This window comes from Manihot esculenta, chromosome 6 (genome assembly GCF_001659605.2).
Source record: "Manihot esculenta cultivar AM560-2 chromosome 6, M.esculenta_v8, whole genome shotgun sequence".
NCBI lineage: Eukaryota > Viridiplantae > Streptophyta > Magnoliopsida > Malpighiales > Euphorbiaceae > Manihot > Manihot esculenta.
In genome coordinates this window covers 25,244,315-25,258,641 of record NC_035166.2, presented here as the reverse complement: position 1 = coordinate 25,258,641, position 14,327 = coordinate 25,244,315, and the positions used below count along the sequence as shown (strand labels likewise).

The following is a 14,327-nucleotide window of genomic DNA, read 5'->3' as shown; positions in this document are numbered from 1 at the left end:
GGCACCATTCTACCCGTATTTAAGGCAGGTAAGACTGATCGAGAATTCGGACTTAACAAAAACAAGTCTAGCTCGTTTGATGTGACGGAAAATAGAAAAGTAGACTCAGTTATATCATGGTCTTATTAGAACGCACATTCAAAAAAAATTAAATGGCCGCATGATGAGAATGGACAGACATGTATGACTCTACATGACAATATGCATGACAGAGACATAGCGATCACAGTTATACGTCATTAGAGAATTAAAAAAAAAAAGAATAAAAAAAAGAAAACATAATCCCTCTAAATTAAACTCATACACACTTAAAAGTTTTATTTTTTTGCTATCTCATAATATCATATATTATTAATTAATTTTTAATAAAATAATATAAATAAATAAATATTAATAAAAGTTTAAATGAAAATTATTATTTTAATTATATTAATAATTTTTTAATTTATAACAAATAAAAAAAAATACAAAATCATTCATGCTTGCATGACACAAGAGTGGTGCTCCTATACAATTTATTGTCACATGGCTACTTCTCTTCATAGTTAGCTAAACTATAAATGAACATAATGGATGCAGAAATATTTCAAAATCATGAATTGCCTACCTTTGAAAATATTTTACAATAAGTAAATTAAGGAATTCCATCCATTTTTATTTATCGTCTAATATTTTTATGTAATAATTAAATTAATTTAATTATAACAAGAAACTCTTTAATTTACTTAAATTACTCGTTATTAATTTTACTTAATTATTCAATGTTAATAATTTTTTCCATTAATATACTACTAAAAAAAGTGAAATAATTGAAAAGGAGAGGAAGAGAAATTATGATATTAGTTTTAAAAAATTAAGGAAACAGTTATTTTGTTTAGTAAAAATAAAAGATAATATTAAAAAAATTAATCAATAGTCATTAAATCATTTTAAAATGATAAATAATTTTAGATAAAATAACTTTCAAAAAGAGATAATAAAAGTAGTAAAAAGAAATAATAACTAAAACATGTATTTTTAATTTAATACAACAAATATTAAAATTAAGTAAAAAATTTTACAGTAATATTATTTTTTTATTATATTAAATAACTTATAATAATAATATAAATAATTGTTACTCATAATACATGAAAAGGATAAACCACCCATAAAAATTATGGATATTAGTTAAAATTTCAACAATGTTGCTATTTTTGTTTTTCAATAAGTATCAGCAAAATTTCTGAGCTGTGTCAATATGCACCGATCTACTTCTGTGAATAATTCTTCTTCTTCGCTAACACTATTGTACAAGGACTTTTACACAATTTTAAAGACTCCAAATTATATTGATAAGCACGCTTCAATATTTAGTTTTAACATGTCCTGATATTACCATAGCAGTAAATAAGACATCACAGTTTATATATTCACCATTTGTAAATTACTGGTAGACAGTTAAATGAATTTTTCAATATTTCTGTAATACAGCTAATCATGGTCTTTTACTGTATCCACTCTAATGCAGATTGGGGAAACTATCAAATCGATTGCAAAAGCACTTTAGTTTATGTTGTCTTTTATAGAGTAAATTTAGTTTTTTAGTATTTTAAAAAATAATAAATTGTTACTAGCTCTAGCACTGATTTTGAATATTGTGCCTTGTCAACAGTAACATCCGAAGTGTATTAGCTACGGTGCCTTTTTCATGAACTTAAGCAATCATTTTCCTCCATTCTACGCATTTAGTGTGATAATATTTCAGCTACATATCTCGTAGCTAATCCTTTTTCCATACCCGTTCTAAACATCTTAAACTTGACTTTCACTTTGTTCGTGATCAAGTTCACAAGAAGAACTTTTGTGTTTCTTACATGTTATTCAGATCAGCCGGTCAATATACTAACCAAATTACTGTCCAAGAATTGTTTTCTAGATTTGAAGTTCAAACTGAAAATTGTTTCTCTCGTCAGTTTATGGGAGAATGATAAGTAAATTGGTTAGCTGTATTTAGTATAATCCTTCTATAAATCAAATTACTATTATATTTTCTTTTTTTATAAAAATTTTTTATTACTCAAATATTGTTATATATAATCCTAACTAATTTACAGGGATTTTAATTTCTAATTTATCAAAATAACAAAAAAAATTTAGTACATATTGATTTTTCACTCAAATACTCCACGATCTGTTCAGGCCTCACCTTTAATAGTAGCATGCCTCGTGTCATTTCTGAATTTATTATAAGCTTATCTAGGATATCTTGCTTGCTTGAAGCCATTCAATACACATATTTAGCAGAGTCCAGAATTGATAATATATCGATGTTCTATTCATCTCCTTGTTGCGCCATGGTGCTCAATCCTCTTCCCCTATGGTCTCCTGTACTCCTTATCTACCAAGCTGGCTGCTCTCCACATTACAGCTTCTTTTCTTTACATCCCTTTCCCACACCAGTCATCTTCATTTTTTTTTATATACTATCGAATTAATTTAATTTATGCTGAGCAAATCTATTATAAAAGTAAAATTTTCTCAAATTTTAAAAATATTTTATATGCAAAATTTAAATTCTGAAATCTTTGACTAAAAAAAAATAAACTTATGATTATAGAGCTCTTTCATCTTACACTTATACAAGTCACCGAATATATTTATAATATTTTAGATATAAATTTGTGAAGTCTATCTATGTAATTTTTATTTCTTGTATAAATTTTAATTATTGAGTGTAATTTATTCCTGTGTTCTTTAAGAATTAAGAAGTGATGTATTTGTTGAGATTGAAAAATAAATGAATTTAACTAAAATTGAATCAACAATTTTTTTTTATATATTTCAATAATTTAATAATTTGATTTCACTATTTAATTTAAAAATAATTTAAATACCTGCCTCTAATTTTAATTCAGTCTGGTTTGGTTTGATTATCATTATTTTTTTTAATAAAGTGCTAAATCACAGCCTAGAATTGCTATTCCTCAACTAAGTGTAATTAATTGTTAATTAGCTCTTACCTGCAAAAATTGTACTGAAAGTGAATTATGAAAAACCTGAAACAAAATTTCCTAACAGAAGACGGAATTATTTTACTTATTAACAGGGCTGAACACGAGCCCGTACCGTAGCATTCTCGTAAGCCGAATGCTTCAAACCCACAACACAAAAAACAGAAATGGCTTAGTCTATTTTGGGTTGAGGAGATCGGGTTAAGCTTTTTTTCCAAGCCAATTTCCATTTGATAATGACAAAGCGATTGCAAAATTCCGTCACCTCAGGACAAAGAACCTTCCATGGATACAGGGCCCTAATCCACGATGGCTCCGTCAAATACTTATCTCCACGGCAACCACTTTTCACTATTGCCTTTGCACATGCTTGTTTAGACGTTGATGGAAGAAAACTTAAATCATATCCCTACATTCACAAAATTGGTAATTTTCAAGATTCATACATTTGTATAAGAATAGGATTATTTATCAAGAAAAGAACCTTTTCCGCAAGATTCTCAGTCATTCGTGTCTTTATTAGGCCAGGTGTTACGATCGTAATGCGGACTTTATGACCAATTTCACTTCTCAGGGACTCGTAGAAGTTTATCAGTGCTGCTTTACTTGCCTGAAATCAGAAGAAATTGTTATAATAAATCAAAGCAAAACTATGGGATTTGATGGGTGCTGATCGAATGACTTGCCCCGTAGAAACCCCATGTTGCAATGGGGTACCATCCCACAATTGAAGCAACTACGATGATCTTGCCTTTGCTCTTTTTCAGATGTGGGAGGGCAAAATGGGTGCCGTAAATTGTACCCCAAAAATTTATGTCCTGCACATAAGATGATAATTAAGATTTTATTCAAACTAATTTTAGCAACTGATAGATTACCATAACTCGACGAGGTTGTAAGATATTGTTGTTCTTCCTTAATTCGTCTGGATCTCCAACTCCAGCATTATTCACCAGATGATCCACTTTTGCACAGAATTTTAAAGAGGAATATGGAGTCAGAAGAATTTAGGAAGAAAGAACCGAGAGCCAAGGCTAAGAGAAAGAGCACATACATCTACCAAAATGCTCCACTGCTGCATTAACAAATCTCTCAGCATCTTCCACCTTAGAAACATCTGCGGCGATTGCTATAACATCTGGGGAGCCAAAATTTTTTGCCTTTTTAACAACTGCTTCAAGACCATCCTCTCTAACGTCAACCAAGACTAAACAAGCTCCTCTTTTGGCGTACTCATAGCTTATTTGCTTTGAATCGATATAAAAAAAAAAAAAAAAAAGCCCATTTGCCAAAAATTAATGTCTAGCATGAGGATGGATTAATTTGTGTAAACAGCTATGAAACCTCACCTCACCGATTCCTGAGGCAGCTCCGGTGATAAGCACCACTTTTCCAGACACATCTTCGCTGTATATATGTCTTTTTATGTAACTAAGAAACTTGAATACAAGATAGATCGGTAAGAAACACAGAAGCACGAAGGTGCTTATCAGAGGAAGTAGAACGTTCAACAATTTATGAACCAAATCCATCAACTTTCCTTATGTGGGTATGAATTTCAGTGGGAGTATTTTCTTACCTTACATTTATATAATGTTTGGTTAATATATACTCTCGTATTTATGCAAATGTACTTCATAGCATATTAAATCTGAAAATACAAAATAAAATTATTAATTTAAACCGTACTTTTTCAAAATACATAAAAGCAGAAATAAATACTACTTTCCATGGTTGTTCCAACATCCATCCACCTCTTGACTTACCTATGCTTATTTTAATTATTTGGTCATTATTATACTTTTCACTTATTATAAATAAAAAAATCCTACCCAAATAAAAAATTTAAGAAGAAAAAAATATATTATTGAATAATATATATATATATATAAATAATATCAATAAGATAAAAAAACAAAAAATATATTTCATTATTAGTTTATCATACCAATATAGTTATACAAAATATATATGCATTTAAATTTATAAAAATTCAATTATATCATATGAAAGTCTACCATGTAGAAGAGAGTGTTAAATATTTCTATAATATTGAAAAATAGTAATTAATAAATCACAATATAAATTTCGAATTTTTTTAAAGAAAAATTTTGAAATATATCAATGGGTGAAACAATTATATTAAAAGAGAGAAATCCAATGAAATTTTATTTTAAAAATTTTATAGATTCAAATCAACATGAAATCTATAAATTTAATAGAAATAAATTTAATGGGACAATCTAATTAATTAAAAATTTTCAAATTAACAACAATATGTTTTTTAATAATTAATAAAATAAAGGCTTTAGAAAAAAAAGGTTAACAATAAAGTTAAAAATACTTTGATTTTTAACGATGTATTCACTAATTTTTTTAAAATATTAAACTCATTCATGGAAATCATTTTTTATATTGTAGTTATTTTTTAAAAATAAATTGATAAATTTATTTAAAAGCATAAATACCTTTTTTTTAAAAAAATTATTTTCAGCTTTTAGTTAATTTCTTAGAAAAAATTATTTTAAATTCCTAAAAAATAAATCAAATGTATTTAAGTATTAGTAGGATTAAGAATTTTAAATTTATGTAAATTTCTGAAATTAATTTAAATAATAAAATATATAATTGTAAATAGTATAGATTATAAAAGGTATTTTTGATAATTATATTACTCCCCTCTTTTTCTACTTATATATATATAAATTATAGATATTAACATTAATTTTTAAATATATAATAAAATTATATTATAAAAAATACTTTAATGTTTTTATTGTAATAATTATATTGTAAACTTTTATTAAAATTATAATATTAAAATACTATATATATATATATAATTAGTTTAATCAATATAAAAATTTTTTATTTGTAATCGTAAATCTTAAAAAAATATAAATTACAGAAAAATAATTTTTTAAAATAAAATAAAAGATGGAAATGTAATATTACAATAAATATATATATAAAGATAATGAAAGAGTAGATTTGATAGTAAGATATGATTGGTTTAATTTAATTTATAAATTATAAATATTATAATGGACAAAATTTATCATATTTTATCATTAAATTTAAATTAAAATATTAAATAATAGCAAATTTATTTTAAATTTTTTTATTTCAAAAACATTTTTAATTTTCACTAATAAAATTTAACTTTTTATATTAATTTCTACTTAAAAATGTGAATTTGCTATTTTAATAATTATCTAATATTTCAACATATTATTTTAATAATCCTAATTTGATATTAATCTAGTTATATTTTTATTGATTTAGGTATTTCTTTTAGATTTTTTAAACTCTAAAATCAATTTAAATAATAAAATTATCATCTAATTTATATATTTATTTAAAAATTTAATATTATTATATTTTTTATATATATCTTATAATGTTTTCTTAACTAAGTATAAATTAATTTAAGTAATAAAATTTGCATCTATATTAAATAATTAAAGGTGGTTGTAAATAATTTGAAAGTCTAAAAGTATTATGGGAAATCCCTCTATTCACATTTTCTAAAAAAATTAATTATTGTATTTAGTAGAGATAACATTGAAATTAAAAATAAATTAATTAATACTTTTAATTTTTTTCAAGAAAATAAATAATTTTGCATAAATCAACTTCTAAAAACATACTTAAATAAATAAAAAGGATGGGAATATTATTTAGTTTTTAATAAAATAATATAAACAAGTAAATAGTAATAAAATATCAAATAAAATTTATTAATTCTAACTATATTAATGATATATTTAATAATATTTAAACTTTATATTTAATTTTTTATATCAAATTGACAGTTTCTAATTTAAATTTAATTAAAAATTAAAATTTTAAAAAATTAAAGTTTTAAAAAATTAAAGTTATAACCACTAAAAAAAACCGTCTTGAACTCTTTAAATTGGATAGACTACCGTTCAATCTAAAAATAAATGGAATGGCGGATTCCAAATCGAAACTGACCTAACGCCAGGAGACGAGAGAGTACACTATTTATTATTATGATGGCAACTTCTCTCCAGAAGTTGTTGAACTAGAAATGAATGCGACCATACATGTTTGCAAATTATAAAATGAATTACTTTCGCCTTTTGATAAAAAATAAAATAAAATAAAATAAAATAATTATCTACATCCAAAAATATCTAGAGAAAATTATTTTTTAATTCCTAAAATTTAGCGTAATTAACACTTTTGTCCTTCTATTTTGGCGACCCAACACTTAAGTCCCTCACTTTCTTTTCCGTCCAAATTCGTAGTCCTTCCATCCATTTAAACCGTTTGGTCAAAAAGTCAAAGGTGAGAGGTGATAATTTTTTTCAAAAATACCATTTTCTCAATGTGAAATCCCTATTTTTTTTCTCTTTTATGTTTTCTCCAGTTGCAGAAAGGGTAGGAATAAGAATAAGAAGAATAAGAAGAAGAAGAATAAGAAGAATAAGTTGCAGAAAGGGTAGGAAGAAGAAGAAGAAAGAAGAACAAGAAGTTGCAGAAAGGGTAAGAAGAAGAAGAAGAAGAAGTTGCAGAAATGGTAGGAAGAAAAAGAAGAAAAAGAAGAAGAAGAGGCATTTGGGTTTGAGTTTTATAATTTTGAAATAGCGGAATTTTTAGTGAGGGTTAATTTTGTCAATTCATGTGCCTCAAACTGCTATTTTGGACGGAAGGATTACGAATTTTGACAGAAAAAAAAGTGAAAGACTTAAGTGTTGGGTCGCCAAAATAGAGGGACAGAAATATCAATTACGTTAAATCTCAGGGACTAAAAAATAATTTTCCCTTTATTATTATTAATACCATTAATATTACCCATCCAACACATAATTTTTATGATATATTTTGATTTTTTTATAATAAATAATAGTACATACATCTAAATTATATATATTATGGAAAATAATTGAATATATATAATTATCGTTACATGTTAATATCAAAATCGATATATAGAAAGTAATACAAATAGCATCTTTCCAAATATGGATAATTGGCTTAGTCCACTGAATAGACCAGTTGAGTAATTGTGGAAAAGCATCTTATGATGATTCTCTTTATCTTTGCACGTGTTATCCACCCAATTGATGAAGCTGATTAAGGGAAAAAAAAAATCTCTAATTTAAGTCCGTCTGCATCATCTTCTTTAGTGTCATCGACAGGTACATCTCTTAAGCAATTTCTTGGTATGGATTTTCCTGTGCTCCTCATACTCGATTCTCTCATTTCCCTGTTTTTGTTAAAACATCATATTCTCCGTCAAATGTTGATGACCTTTCTATGTCACTGAAAGGCAGAATTTATGGGCGACGAGCGTTGATAATGCTCTATTCAATTTGTTATTATCAGAATCAGATTTGTGAAGTCCATCTTTACTATTTTTATTCTGAATGAGCCCATTGCCTCTTGGACATTTTGATGGATTGAAGAGGAATTTGGGCTTCGTCTTGTGTTTTGGTGATGGGTCAAGCCCGAGTTCTATTCTCAGTTTTGTGATAGGCAATTTTTCTTTATTGGAATCACGAAATGTAAATTGTCCAGGGTCATCTCCCTTGTGCTTCCAACTCTCAAAACTATATTCTTAATTCACAAAACCCATCTACGAATTTCACAGCTACTTGGGTTCTTTACATCCTCAAAATGATATTCTCGGTAGCCACGTCACACACAACATTATGTACTATAATATACAAAACACATGTTTGAGCTAGAACCTGGAGCTTCAGTACACATGCATAGGGTTGCCTTTGATCTCATTCTTTCTTGAGTTCTGGTGTTTGGACGGTTTCAGGGTAGAGAACTTTCTTACCACCCGTCATATCAAGAACTTTCTTGCTAGGCGCTCCCGCTGCCGGTTCCCCTGGCCTAGTCAGCTGAAGAAGTCGATAGCACCATTCAAGCACATCAGGGCAAAAAACCTTCCATAACCAGGTCATCCTGAACCAAGCTGGATCTGTTAGATATTTGTCTCCTCGGCAAGCACTGTTTACTATAGCTTTGGCACATCCACTTACTGTTCTAATTGGGGTGGCACTCACTAGAATCTATTCAACAAAATTTACCATATTTATACAAATTAGTAAGGACAGATTAGCTTCAGTTATCTTTGGCTGGCTGATATAACAGATGGGAATGAGCTTACATCTCTCATGTCTTGATCCACGTCCATTCTGCCTTCAGAAGTCAGGACTTTGCCTTGAATCATTTCAGACTCTATGAATCCAGGTGTCACAATTAGTACATGGACGTCTGAGCCCAATTCAACCCTCAATGTCTCGAAAAATATTAACAGTGCCGCTTTGCTTGCCTGAATGTTCATCATCAAGTAGGCGAAATTTACCAGTACACCAAATTAAGATTCAGGGAATAATATGCGTCGCAAAAAATAGTATCATACTATCATATACATTGTAGATGCTCAATCTTGGCGCTGGCAACCATGAAGCAGAGGAGGAAAGAACTATAATTTTGCCTCCAGAGTCTCGTAGGTAGGGAATCGCAAATCGAGTCGTATAGGCTGAACCCCAGAAGTTGGTATCCTGCAGCATACGCAAATTATTTAGCCTATACCATTGCTGATGGTTTCATCTACCACTTAAAATGGGAATACAAAGTAACCAAAGATTCATAAATGGAAGCTTACCATAACGGTCCTAAAACTGGAGATATCATTTATTTCTTCTAGCATGGACATGGACATGATACCAGCACAATTGACAAGGTGATCCACTGCATAACCATATAGTCTCTTACAATTCCGAAGAAACTCTCCGCATATCAATTATTATCACTAGAAATTCAGATAAGCTGCAAAAATTAATCCACTTACACCTCCCAAAATGACCAATAGTTTCTTCGACAAGTCGGCTACAATCATCGACCTTCTGAACGTCGGCGATAATCATGAGAACATGGGGAGAGCCCAACTCTCCTGCTCTATTTGCAACTTCTTCGAGAAGTTGCTCTCTGCGGGCTACAAGTGCTAAGCGGGCTCCTTTCTTAGCATACTGGTAAGCCAAATGCTGCAAAACACAAAATATATTAAGAAATGGAAGCTGCTGAATTGAGTAATCTTATGAAAAATATTTAACCTTCATCAATTATTTTGAGATAGCTAGGTAATTAAATTACCTCGCCTATGCCAGAAGCTGCACCAGTTATCAGAATGACCTTGCCCACAACATCCTCGCTGAAAATAGAGTTAAAAACCCAGAGGAAAGACCTGTAAAGAAGCAAAGGAGGCAAGACAAAACATAAGGAAAAGAAGGTAAACGGAGGGGCAACTAAATTCAGGAACTTGTGGATGAGATCCATGATAAGATCAACAAGGAGTGCAACATGAAAGCACCAAATTATTTGTAGGTAGGCGATTAACCGATGAGAATAAGTTATAAGTGGCTGAACCAGAGAAGGAGGGAAAGTGGTAGTGTGGCACCAGTGCATGGCTCAGACACGACACCTAGTTTAGTGAGTCAGGGATGACGCTAGACATGTATGATCTATCCTGGCTTTTGCTTTTGTTTTGCCGCTTCCCATTTTTTTTGTTTTTATCCAAAGTGAAAATAAGATATTGCATCAGAGAGAATGCACAACCATCCAAAGTAAAATATTGCTTTTTTTATGAAATAATGATAAAAATATTTCTTCTTTTTAATTTTTTTTATTGCAGACTTAGATAAATAGATTCGTATTAATAAATTTATTTTAAGTTTAATTAAAAATTAATATAAATTATTTAAATTTATTTTTAAATTCAATTATTATTATTTAAATAAAATTTAAATCTGTTTATTTTTATATATTTTAATTAACAATTTATATAAAAAATATTTTTTATTAATAATTTTTATTTAAAAAATAATATTTTAAAAAATATTTAAATTTTTATTTTTAAATAAAAATATATAAAATTTTATAAATATTATTATAAAATATATATTTTTATATTAAATTAATTATTTATATAAATAAATTCAATTAATAAATAATTTATTTAAATTCTTCATAAAATTATTTTTTTAAAATTTAAATTTAATTATAATTATTTAAATTCGTTATATTAGAATTGAGTATTAGATATCCGAAAATATCCTTAACTCAGTTACTATTTTTACTATTTCTAATTGTATTTTAGCTGGTTGGGTTTCCGCCGTTCGGGTGGCTATAAAGACGGGCGTTTTCTTCTTCAGCCGTCCGTGGAAAGTTGTATGCCATTTTTGGTGGTTGTTCCCGTCCTGTTAGCTGGGCTAAGGCTCTTAGAAGGGGATGGGCTTTTAAATTATTGGGCTTGATTGGTAGAGTTTTATGTTTTTCAGCCTAAGACTTTATCATGTATGACGGAAAATATTTCTCCCGTTTAACTCTTCTTATATCCTGATTTGGAATGTTAAATTTTTTTTATAAATTTTTATATTTAATAAAATTAATAATATAAAAATTCAATTATTAAATTCTTGTAAGAATTGATTTTGAATTAAAAGTAAATCTTGCTAAAATTATTAGAATTTTGTAAGAAATAATTTTATTTATATTAAAATTATTTAATTAACTATTAAAATTTTTTTATTTTTAATTAATAATTACTTTTTATAAAAATTATTTTTATTTAATAGTAATTATTAATATAAAAAATAATTTTATATTTTCATTGATAAAGAAATTATGTAAAATGCAGATAATATTTTTAAAATATTAATAATAATTTTTTAATGAATGTGATAAAAATGATTGTTATTTATAAGAGTAAATATTTATGTGTTGTTTAAAAATAATAAGAATGATGAATAAATTAAATTAATTTAAATTTTATAATTTATCTAATATAAAAGAGTTTGAATTCTATTACATTTAATTTAATTTGAAATAAATAATTTTTTTTTCCTAAAAAAATTTATACCAAACAAAGATACCGTTTTTAGACAAAAACATTTTCAGACAAGAAGCAGAAGAGTAAAATACAAATTAGAGTGGCTCAGCTAAGATGTATAAAGTGACACTCACAGACTTTTTTTTTTTTTTTTTCATTCTTCGCGGAAAAATCTCAATAGTTTATAACGGTCCCAATAACAATAGTATGCTTCTTATCTTTGACTGAGATTTTTATTTTATTTTGAATAAGATTCTCTTAAATAGAAATAATTTCTCTAATTAACTCGGAAAGATCGTTTAATCAACTATTTTTACAAAAAAAAATCAAGTCTATATGAAAAAATTAAATTCATGGTACTGTCACCACCGTATAACAATTCTCGCCAAATACAAAAATGACCCCGATGAGATTGGTTCTTAGCTCTTGGATTTTAAATTCTCTTCTACCTTGGCCTCTTATAGATATCCTCAATCTGAATTTGATTATTTAATTGATGATATTAGTTTTATTAATTGGTTTAAGAGGCAAACTCTTTTACGTTTTCTGTATATAAAATTATTACTTTTGCAGTCGCACGTAGCTTTGGTCGAAGCATTGTCATTGCCTACTGCTAAAATAAGGAGTGGAAACTGCGCTTGTATTGACTTGAAAAAGACGGTTACAGAAGAAAATGATATGAACGCGTTACAGTCAAGTAAGGTTAGGTAAAACATCTGCCATCCTTCCTACTACCGCTATGACATCACCATTGACAGATTTACAATCAGCAATTTAAAGTAAAGAACAAAGCATAACTTCACAACTGTGCTAATTGAATCTAAATCCACACCACCAAAAAACCCTTCTTCATCACTTCTTCCTCATCAGTAAGGCTCCTGCTCTCCCTGTCCACACACAACAACAAAAAAATTCATTATCTAAAAATCAAAAGGGTTTAATTTCCTTCTTTAAAAAGTTGTTGGCATGAGCGATTTCTTTATTCTTTTCATAAAGTTGAAGATTAAACCTCAAAAGGAGTGGTTGTGGTGGTGTTTGATTGCGTCTTCTATAAGGCATGAGCTTAATTATTAATTTAAGCAGGCATGCTTGAGAATAACGATAAGAATCTAGTATAGATTTGTCAACTTACTTTCTTTGGGGTTATGAATTGAACAAATTTCTTTTTGGCCTTGCCACTGCCGTTGGGGGAACTTTGATGGGAATGATGCTGATGATCTCTTGCTCCTGTATATTTCTTTATATTTTCCCTCACAAATCTCTCGTATATAAAAGCTGCCCCTCTGAACTGCGGTAGAACTAGCCATGCCACCAACGCTAACTTCAATGTGTACCAGATAGGTATCCTACAAGTTCAACCACAAAAGCACAATCAATCAATAGAGTTTTTTTTTTCCTTTTCCAAAAGAAAAAAACCCCACTTGATCAAATTAGCTGTCTATTCTTGTTAACTACCATTCTAGGATGGATTGGAGGATCATCTCTGTGAGAGTAAGAAAAGAGTAGATGATCCAATAAGCAAGCCACTGTTCATCATCCAATTTGGAGGGGCTCTCTATGGCCATCACAGATGCATATCTGTTCAACAATACAACCACAAAATATTACACAAACTGTTCGATCATTTGTGCGTATACATAACTAAACAACACAGCCAGGCAAGGTTAAACAGGGATTGAGAAATCCTTACAGGGGGTATAGCAACATCAACACTGGCCTGTACATATGATTAAACGAATAGAGAAATAATTAGACAAAACCAGGAACAGCAACATCTAATTAATTAGAAAAGGAAAAACCATCTTGTGCCACGAATTGATTACCCAGAAACTGCATGAACATGAGTAAGCAACGTCCACAAACGACTCATATTTTCACTCTTCCTGCTTCTCTGTGGGTTGTAACTTGTAAATGAAACGGACACAAAACAGGTCAAGAACTGACAAAAGAGATGGGAAAATGGTTCGGACTTTGGAGGTATTAAGGATGAGTGGAGAGGAATTCAGAAGATGATTGATTGTGAAGGGCGGGGGATACTTATATTGGACGCCTGATGAAACGTGGCAAAGGTGGAGCCAGTATCGGATTCTGCCTTAGACGTGTCGGAGTAGATTTAGCACCGTCCAAATGGGTCGTGATGAATGGATATAATGAAGGTGGAGGGTGACTGCCTTAATAATTCTTGCTTTAATCACCGTTTGAAGATAGTAATAATAGAAAATTAATGAGGTTTGTTCCTTTCCCCAAGCAGAAGCCACGTGTTCACGTTTCATGTGAAGGTCGGTGATACGTGCCATCCAGTGGATGGTCCATGTGTTATAAAGACAACGTTCGGCTTTTCTATTGGATCTGGGCGTGTGGATCAAGAAGTACCTGTGAGGCGGAAAATTTTTTTATAGATTCAGGTGCATATGTAATCCAATTAATAAAAAAATAATATATTATAAAAATTATAACTACAT

The 14,327-nt window shown here is 28.8% G+C and overlaps 3 protein-coding genes across 4 annotated transcripts; all 3 read right to left on the bottom strand.

The window, feature by feature from the left end:
* Window positions 1-3,049: 3,049 nt before the first annotated feature.
* Window positions 3,050-4,595, bottom strand: LOC110617033 (11-beta-hydroxysteroid dehydrogenase-like 4A). 2 transcript variants are annotated; one of them, XM_021759619.2, is made up of 6 exons: window positions 4,343-4,594; window positions 4,048-4,240; window positions 3,872-3,957; window positions 3,680-3,811; window positions 3,478-3,603; window positions 3,050-3,402 (listed from the first exon to the last, which is right to left on the bottom strand). In XM_021759619.2, exons 1-6 carry the CDS (start codon window positions 4,523-4,525, stop codon window positions 3,166-3,168), a joined length of 957 nt encoding a protein of 318 aa, XP_021615311.1. In that variant the 5' UTR covers window positions 4,526-4,594; the 3' UTR covers window positions 3,050-3,165. The 2 variants fall into 2 exon arrangements, with proteins under 2 accessions (XP_021615311.1, XP_043813449.1); XM_043957514.1 differs by lacking the exon at window positions 3,680-3,811 and having other exon boundaries at window positions 4,343-4,595.
* Window positions 4,596-8,134: 3,539 nt separating this feature from the next.
* LOC110617032 (11-beta-hydroxysteroid dehydrogenase A) lies at window positions 8,135-10,653 on the bottom strand. Its single transcript, XM_021759618.2, has 6 exons — window positions 10,131-10,653; window positions 9,829-10,021; window positions 9,643-9,728; window positions 9,407-9,538; window positions 9,142-9,306; window positions 8,135-9,043 (listed from the first exon to the last, which is right to left on the bottom strand). The coding sequence occupies exons 1-6, from the start codon at window positions 10,440-10,442 to the stop codon at window positions 8,753-8,755; spliced, it is 1,179 nt and encodes a 392-aa protein (XP_021615310.1). The 5' UTR covers window positions 10,443-10,653; the 3' UTR covers window positions 8,135-8,752.
* A 1,833-nt stretch (window positions 10,654-12,486) lies between these two features.
* On the bottom strand, window positions 12,487-13,931 carry LOC110616755 (HVA22-like protein e). The gene is made up of 5 exons (XM_021759235.2): window positions 13,689-13,931; window positions 13,556-13,582; window positions 13,321-13,443; window positions 12,998-13,211; window positions 12,487-12,752 (listed from the first exon to the last, which is right to left on the bottom strand). The coding sequence occupies exons 1-5, from the start codon at window positions 13,733-13,735 to the stop codon at window positions 12,732-12,734; spliced, it is 432 nt and encodes a 143-aa protein (XP_021614927.1). The 5' UTR covers window positions 13,736-13,931; the 3' UTR covers window positions 12,487-12,731.
* Window positions 13,932-14,327: the final 396 nt, after the last annotated feature.

Bases quoted from the DNA above. Each gene is read 5' to 3' on its own strand.
- LOC110617032 (XM_021759618.2), bottom strand. From the start codon at position 10,442: ATGCACTGGTGCCACACTACCACTTTCCCTCCTTCTCTGGTTCAGCCA. The intron at 9,729-9,828 runs GTAAGTGGATTA...ATGGTTATGCAG, and splicing joins TATTGGTCATTTTGGGAGGT to TGGATCACCTTGTCAATTGT. The intron at 9,539-9,642 runs GTAAGCTTCCAT...CGTATGCTGCAG, and splicing joins CCAGTTTTAGGACCGTTATG to GATACCAACTTCTGGGGTTC.
- LOC110617033 (XM_021759619.2), bottom strand. From the start codon at position 4,525: ATGGATTTGGTTCATAAATTGTTGAACGTTCTACTTCCTCTGATAAGC. The intron at 3,958-4,047 runs GTATGTGCTCTT...TCTGTGCAAAAG, and splicing joins AGTGGAGCATTTTGGTAGAT to TGGATCATCTGGTGAATAAT. The intron at 3,812-3,871 runs GTAATCTATCAG...TCTTATGTGCAG, and splicing joins TACAACCTCGTCGAGTTATG to GACATAAATTTTTGGGGTAC.
- LOC110616755 (XM_021759235.2), bottom strand. From the start codon at position 13,735: ATGAGTCGTTTGTGGACGTTGCTTACTCATGTTCATGCAGTTTCTGG. The intron at 13,583-13,688 runs GTAATCAATTCG...TCATATGTACAG, and splicing joins CATGTTCATGCAGTTTCTGG to GCCAGTGTTGATGTTGCTAT. The intron at 13,444-13,555 runs GTAAGGATTTCT...ATTGTTGAACAG, and splicing joins TTGATGTTGCTATACCCCCT to ATATGCATCTGTGATGGCCA.